Source organism: Podarcis cretensis, assembly GCF_951804945.1.
Source record: "Podarcis cretensis genome assembly, chromosome: 16".
NCBI lineage: Eukaryota > Metazoa > Chordata > Lepidosauria > Squamata > Lacertidae > Podarcis > Podarcis cretensis.
In genome coordinates this window covers 2,329,388-2,336,959 of record NC_137186.1, presented here as the reverse complement: position 1 = coordinate 2,336,959, position 7,572 = coordinate 2,329,388, and the positions used below count along the sequence as shown (strand labels likewise).

At 45.9% G+C, this 7,572-nt stretch overlaps 1 protein-coding gene across 1 annotated transcript; it reads left to right on the top strand.

Annotated features, from left to right (window-relative positions):
• Nucleotides 1-3,747: 3,747 nt before the first annotated feature.
• On the top strand, nt 3,748-6,690 carry LOC307204615 (T-lymphocyte surface antigen Ly-9-like). Its single transcript, XM_079956223.1, has 3 exons — nt 3,748-4,015; nt 4,167-4,466; nt 6,366-6,690. Exons 1-3 carry the CDS (start codon nt 3,892-3,894, stop codon nt 6,476-6,478), a joined length of 537 nt encoding a protein of 178 aa, XP_079812349.1. The 5' UTR covers nt 3,748-3,891; the 3' UTR covers nt 6,479-6,690.
• The last annotated feature ends 882 nt before the right edge of the window (nt 6,691-7,572 follow it).

Below are 7,572 nucleotides of genomic sequence, written 5' to 3'. Positions count from 1 at the left end.
GGCTCTGGCTCTGGCTCTGGCCAGAGCAGCGATGTCACGCTGGCCACATGACCCGGAAGTGTCTCCGGACAGCGCTGGCCCCTGGCCTCTTAAGTGAGATGGGCGCACAACCCCAGAGTCTGTCAAGACTGGCCCGTATGGGCAGGGGTACCTTTACCTTTACCTTTAATTCAAGTAGCCTCTCCACAGAGATTCTTATGCTGTGCGTGGAATAAAAGTATACTCTGTCTCATTTTATAAAGGAAAAGAATGGAAGCAAAGTCTCATCAAAAGTGTTTATTTTGAAGTGCCTTTAATTACCTTCCTATGGTGAGTAAGGTGTTCAGATATTTACCCAGATTTCAGTGCGGATATCTATAGGTTGTTTCCAGTATTGGCCTTTGTAAAAATACAAAGTCTCTGCATTTAAAGCTATTGTTTAAATTTGAGTCTAATGTTAACAAGGCAAGAGCTGATTATGAAAAGGAAACGTCCGCAAAAGAGTCATGTTTGCTTCTCTATGGAAGTGTATAGTTGCAAGTGCTTTGTGGGGGAGGAGCAGAATCGGTCTCTTTGCAAAGACTGGCTATTAAGAAATGTCTTATGCTCATGAATGAATAATGTTGAGAAATTAAATTGCGAGAGGAGTTTCTGTCCCCCACAAGCACTGAGTCCCCGCTTCCATCGCAGGACTTGCCAAAACAAGAGCAACAGCTGCAACAGGGAGGCTCTTCCCGTCGGAGAATGTTCCCGGCCGGGCGGCCGAGAAGCGAGTTGTCCGCGTCGCTGCGCGGCTTTCCTCCCTTTCCAGGCTCCTTGCAACAGCGAATGCCAGCGAGGGGCGTTTCTTCCTCCTGGTTTTAATGGCGAGGGACGGGGCATTCTCCACCGCTGGGGCACCCCATTCCGAGAACGACCTTTCCAAAAAGAGCAGCGGAAGTGTGCCAGGAGCAGGGCACATGTTGTTGTTTAGTCGTTTAGTGGTGTCCGCCTCTTTGTGACCCCATGGACCAGAGTACACCAGGCACTCCTGTCTTCCACTGCCTCCCACATGCTGGTAGCTTCGAGAACACTGTCCCACCATCTCGTCCTCCGTCGTCCCCTTCTCCTTGTGCCCTCCATCTTTCCCAACATCAGGGTCTTTTCCAGGGAGTCTTCTCTTCTCAGGAGGTGGCCAAAGTCTTGGAGCCTCAGCTTCAGGATCTGTCCTTCCAGTGAGCACTCAGGGCTGGTTTTCTTCAGAATGGATCGGTTTGATCTTCTTGCAGTCCATGGGACTCTCAAGAGTCTCCTCCAGCACCACAATTCAAAAGCATCCATTCTTCGGTGATCAGCCTTCTTCATGGTCCAGCTCTCACTTCCATACATCACTACTGGGAAAACCAGAGCTTTTACTATATGGACCTTTGTTGGCAGCAGGGCACATAGCTGTCAACTTTTCCCTTTTCTTGCGAGGAATCCTATTAGAATGAGATAATTTCCCTTTAAAAAAGGGAAATGTTGACAGCTATGGCAGGGCAGTGTGAACTGGATCCTGCATCTCGACCCTGCTCTTCTGATCAACTTTTCCCTATTAACGCCAAAAATGTTTGCGGACATTTTGACGGCTTTTCTCTGCAGCGCCACCCTCGCCAGAGACTTAAATCATTCAGTGTGGGGAGCGGAGACACAGAGAGGGGGGGGGCAGAAGAAGGCGCCCACTCTTTGGAAGTCACTGCTTGTGTATCCACGCAGGAGCTGTGGATGCCTACTAAGCAACAGCATTAGTTTGTCATTATTGCTATTATTTAGCCAGCAGCTGGCAGCCTTCCTGGTAAGGAAAAGATGTCTCGTTTTGTTAGCCCCCAGATGGAAGAACGAGCGAGATTCCCAACCAAAGAAAAACAGCAACTGAAGCTGACAGAATATGCGCAGCTTGCAGACTTAACATATAGAATAAGAGAACAAGAAAAACATACGTTTAGAGAAGATTGGAAAACGTTTATTGAATATATGGGGGGGGGGAGATTGTGTACACCTGAAAACGCTGGCAGCATTAAGGTAAATTCAACACTGTAAATAAGTTTTGATGGAGGTAATAATGGAATACTGAGCGGTTTAGTTGATATAAAATATGCAGGGATGTATGCTATGCAAAATGAACCATGGAAAGAGAAGAAGGGAAGTCATTGATATTTTAAGGTTGTTTAAATGAATACTCTAAATTGTAAAACAGAAAATATAATACACACACACACACACACACACACACACACACACATAGTGGTACCTCGGGTTAAGTACTTAATCCATTCCGGAGGTCAGTTCTTAACAAGAAACTGTTCTTAACCTGAAGCACCACTTTAGCTAATGGGGCCTCCTGCTGCCGCTACGCTGCAATTTCTGTTCTCATCCTGAAGCAAAGTTCTTAACCCGAGGTACTATTTCTGGGTTAGCGGAGTCTGTAACCTGACGCGTATGTAACCTGAGGTACCACTTTATATGGAAAAGATGTCTCGGAAAGAAAATCTGTTTTGTGGATGTTGTGGCATGGGCACAGGTTGAAGACATAGGAGCCAAGGTCCCTTCGCTAACACCCCCAATAAAATATTTGTGGGGGCCACCCCACATCCCCCATTGATGGGTATTGCCCCCCGTTGATTGTGCATTTGTTGCAACACATTTGTTGCAACACAGATTCAACCTTTCTGGGCTGAAGAGAAAGGAGAACCTCAAACAATCGCCCATGCATCTGGGTGATGAGGTGAAGGCGGGGGGGGGGGGGGAGGGAGGAGGGGACATGCCTATAGTCATGCCTATTGCCATAACACTGCCTGGGAAATATCTCAGCTGTAATGATTTCAGGCAGGCAGGCAAGCCTTAATAAGAATTAATGACCCTTTGCCAGTTTTATGGTACATTTATTTATAAATTACATCCAGCATGCAGCTCCCAGCTTGCTGCCATTGCAACAAGTTGGTCACTCTGAGTCTCTGCCCTTATCACAGCAGGAAGGACACCAAAGCCCAGCTTTCCCCTTTTGCACTTCTGTTGCATTCTCACCTTTTCAGTTCTCTGAGATTGGGGAGAAGGAGGGAGTAATTCCTTCCCACTTTCAACAGAATCACTCTCTGGTCTGCTGTCTCTCTGCTGGTTGTCTAGCAACCCTCCGACTGCCGTCTATCTCTCCCCCTCCTTGCAAGCTGTGCTTGTCTGCGCTATCTGAGTCAGGGAACTCTTGGGAAAGGGAGGTAGAGCCCATCCCCTTCTGCTCTGTCTGTGATCTTTCGTCTCCAGAGTCAAACTCTGTCTCTCTTTGTACTGGCAGTCTTTCATCATCTTTCATCACCTGACTCTGACATTTCACCAGCACTCGATTCAGCCACATCCCTGACATTAAAGGCCAGACCAAGAGGCACCTGTCCCCTGAGATTGAGGTCCCCCATCCCTGGCTCAGGGTCCTCCTTCCATGTGTCCAGAGGCTGATTTCCTTGTTTTGCATGGGTGATCCTTCCCAGTGTTAACAAGGATACCAATGCCAGATTTTAAGGGTTAAGTGAAGCAAGGGCTGTTTGGGTGAGGAGGCATTTTGTGTGAAAGGTGAACGTAACAACTGAATGCAGATGGAAGTTTCGAGGACTGTGAACAGTGTGCCGATTTCATTTTTATTGGGTCATAAACATTCTCCCTCACCTTTCTCTTTTATAAATAGGGCCTCTAAGTAATCCAGAAGAGGTTCCTCCCCAGTATCAGGTAAGGTGGACCGCAGGAGGGTCAGTCTTGCTGCACGTGAACGTTCCCTCAGAAGACACCGTAGACAAAATTGAATGGGATTTCAAGCTTAAAACTGGTTTGGAACTCTGGTTTGCTGAATCCAGGGGCAGAAAGCTGGAGAGGCCTCATCCAAGAGACAGATTTGGGCAGCGGCTAGAAATGGTCAATGAGACCACACTGAGGATCAAAGATCTGCAGATGGAGGACAGTGGAGCATACAGGGCTCGCGTGAGCTTTGCTACACAACACTTTCAAGATCAAACATTCCTCCTCACTGTGTACGGTAAGTGGTTGTTTTCTCACTTGTGTTTGATGCTTAACCAAGCATGGAAAAGGACCCAGCCCTTCCCACCCCCTGCTGTCTTTTTACTGGGCTGTTACTGACACCTGTCAGTGGCACCGATGGCACAAACATTCCCTACATTTCCCCACAGAGCCGGTCCCAGAGCCGAAGATTCTCCCCCAAAATGTGTCCAATACTCCATATGGCTGCAATGTGACCTTGCAATGTCAGGTGTCTGGAACGGGAGGATTTAACATCTCCTGGAGAAGAAGGAACCCCCTCAGCGACATAGAAGTTGGATCAGATTGGTTCCCGCTCTCTAACAATGGCAAGGACCTCCACATGTCCTGGTGGCTCAACTCCTCAGAGCCCAATTTTACCTGCCTGGTCACCAGTCCAGACGATCAGAAGAACATCTCCTTCAGTGTGCTCAATATCTGCCAGACTAGGGGTGAGTTGGCTGCAAGCCTGTGAGTGAATCGGAGGGGTTACTGGTTTGTCGTTTTGGTTTAAATATTTACAGTAGTACCTCGGTTTACGAACTTAATCTGTTCCAGAACTCCATTCTTAAACCAAAACTGTTCTTAAACCAAGGTGTGCTTTCCCTAACGAGGCCTCCCGCCGCCAGTGCCCTTCCACCGTTCGGATTTGGTTCTTAGACCGAGGTAAAGTTCTCAGACCAAGACACAATTTCCGGTTTTGCGGAGTTTGTAAACCAAATCGTTCTTAAACCGGACTGTTCATAAACCGGCGTACCACTGTGCTTGTGTTTAGGTTTGCCATCTGCCGTGTATAATACAGGATTTCCGTATTTCAGTATAAAATGCTACGTCCTGTATTGATACAGTTTTATCCTGCATTTTAGGTCCTCTCTCTCTCTCTACTGAGTTAGGGATCCTCTCCAAATGCATGTGTTTGAAAGGATGTGTGAAAGGTTATGAATTGGTCTGGGTAGCCAAGTGTGATGGGATGATGAGCTGCTTGTGCATAAAGCTTAGTCCCTCAGAGTTTGCTCAACTTAGCAAGGCTCTGTTTTTTTAGCGGAGCCCTTAAGCATGGCTCCCTCAGTCGCTGGCAGAATCCGACAGTGGGCGTTTACGGAATCTACTCCAGCATAAAAGCTCCTTGACGGAAACGCGTCGTCTAGATTCTCGGCGCGACAGTTTCCGGCGAGGAGTGGGTGTACCTATGGGAGGACCTGAGACTTCTCCGCTGTTATCGCTGGAAGACTCCCTGAGCCATTCCTTCGTTTCTCTCTCTCTCTGATCTCCCACTCTCCTCCTGCTGCTGCCTTCCGCCGCTGCTGAGTCTCTCCTGACTTCTGAGAGCCCCTCCACCTCCTGTCTTTCCGATGGCAGTTCCCTGACACCAAGTACAGACAGATTTACGAACGCATGTGTACGTGTGTGATAAATTCCAGAGGGGACACGCTGTTAGGCTGCAATAGATGGTAATGGATTGCTCTGAAGTTATTTCAGCACCAGATGAAAAGAAAAATTGCCTCCCCAACTGCCCCGCCCCTCTACACCCTATTCTGTATTTTGTCAGAACAAAGCTGGCAACCCTACTTGTGTTTCATCTTGTGTTTTATTCTGTGAACTGTCCTGAGATACAATAACAATAACAACAATAATAATTTATTATTTATACCCCGCCCATCTGGCTGAGTTTCCCCAGCCACTCTGGGCGGCTCCCAATCGAGTGTTAAAAACAATACAGCATTAGATATTAAAAACTTCCCTAAACAGGGCTGCCTTCAGATGTCTTTTAAAGAGAAGATATCTCCTGATGAAGGGCGGTATATAATTTTAATAAATAAAATAATAAATAAACAAACAAATCTCTAACTCAAGTATGTTTTTTAAAGAAGAAAACTGGGCCAGGGAAGTAAAATATTTATTGGGGTTCAACGTCTGCAAATTGTGGAGAGGCATAGCAAAATCTTCTTTTAATGCAGATCTTCCCCCCTGGATTTTCTTTGAGCAGAGTCTCACATTCTGAAATGACAGCCCAGTGCCTGAACATTCACAGGTCTGGGAACTTTGCAAACCAACCAGAGCTCTGCTATCGAAGGTTGCAAGATGTCAGAGCACATTGGGGTCTCTCAGAAGCCACCTGGAGCCACATTCTCCATCTCAGGACCCTGGAGGAAAGGTGCTTGGCCCCAATGTTTACCACTGGGGTAGCCAGGGTAGGCCCACAATATTAGCCTGACCCAACAGCAGGGCTCTTATATGTTCTTAGGCTCATAGCTTTTTGGAGGAGGTATTGTGAGGCTCTCATCAGGAGTAGGATATCCCCAGATATTTTCTGATGGCTCCCTCCTTCAATGTCTTCTCTTCCCCTACAGGAGAAAACATCCCTAGGTCTTGGGTAAGCCTGAGAGTTATCTTCATTCTTCTAGGACTCTTGGTGCAGATCACAATTCTCACCCTGGTGCACATATTTGGAAGAAAAGAATAGCACTGAATCTGCTGAAGTCCTTTGCGGGAGACCCAGGTGAATCCCACAATATTCCCTTTTTAAAATCCATTTGTCTGACATGTTTGATTTGCACTTTTTAGTCCCTACCTGCAGCCTTCAAAATTCTGATGAGAGAACTCTTCTCGTTTCTAAAGGTGTATTTTGGGAATATTTTGTTTGGGAAGGAGGTGGAATAAACAAATTTTGATGGTTTTTCTGCCTTCTGGAGAGACCATCTCATCAGGAGGTCTCTATGGTCCTTTCACGACCTGCTGATGAACTTTTTAGCGAGCCTTTTGAGTGGGGATATTTTTATACCCACCTGAATTTGAAATTGTTTTTATTGTTGATATTTCTTATTGTTAAATTGCTTTGGATGTTTCATGGGAAGTGACGCATGAATAAAACAAATCAATAAAATAAAGCAGGGTGATCAACTTCACTAAACCAGGGAAGCTAGGAGTTGTAGTCCAACAACAACAGGAGGATGACATTAATAATGCATTTTATTTGGGAAAATTGCTTGCAAAAATGTCAATATTTAAGAAAATTGCATGTCAAGTCATTTTGTTACCAGTTTCAAAACAAAGAACACCACTTACAAAATTTAAAAGCTCAGAACAAAGTAAAAAACAACAATTGTAAAACCACATACAGTGGTACCTCGGGTTACATACACTTCAGGTTACATACGCTTCAGGTTACAGACTCCGCTAACCCAGAAATAGTGCTTCAGGTTAAGAACTTTGCTTCAGGATGAGAACAGAAATCGTGCAGCAACGGCGTGGCAGCAGCAGGAGGCCCCATTAGCTAAAGTGGTGCTTCAGGTTAAGAACAGTTTCAGGTTAAGAACAGACCTCCGGAACGAATTAAGTACTTAACCCGAGGTACCATTGTATACATGCCAAAAAAATGGTAAATTAGGAAAAATGCGCTCTAAAATGCTAGTGAATTGTCACGAAGTCTTAAAAATATCCACAAACTGATTTGGAAATGTGGTTAATTGTATTAAATATACATGAGCAACAGATATAACTTAGGGGTGTGGAAACCCAGACCACCCCAAATTGGTTTGGATCCTGATTTGGATCTGT

Excerpts from the sequence above, each read along its gene's own strand:
- LOC307204615 (XM_079956223.1), top strand. The coding sequence starts at position 3,892 with ATGGTCAATGAGACCACACTGAGGATCAAAGATCTGCAGATGGAGGAC. Across the intron at positions 4,016-4,166 it reads ATTCCTCCTCACTGTGTACG|AGCCGGTCCCAGAGCCGAAG; the intron begins GTAAGTGGTTGT and ends ATTTCCCCACAG. Across the intron at positions 4,467-6,365 it reads CAATATCTGCCAGACTAGGG|GAGAAAACATCCCTAGGTCT; the intron begins GTGAGTTGGCTG and ends CTTCCCCTACAG.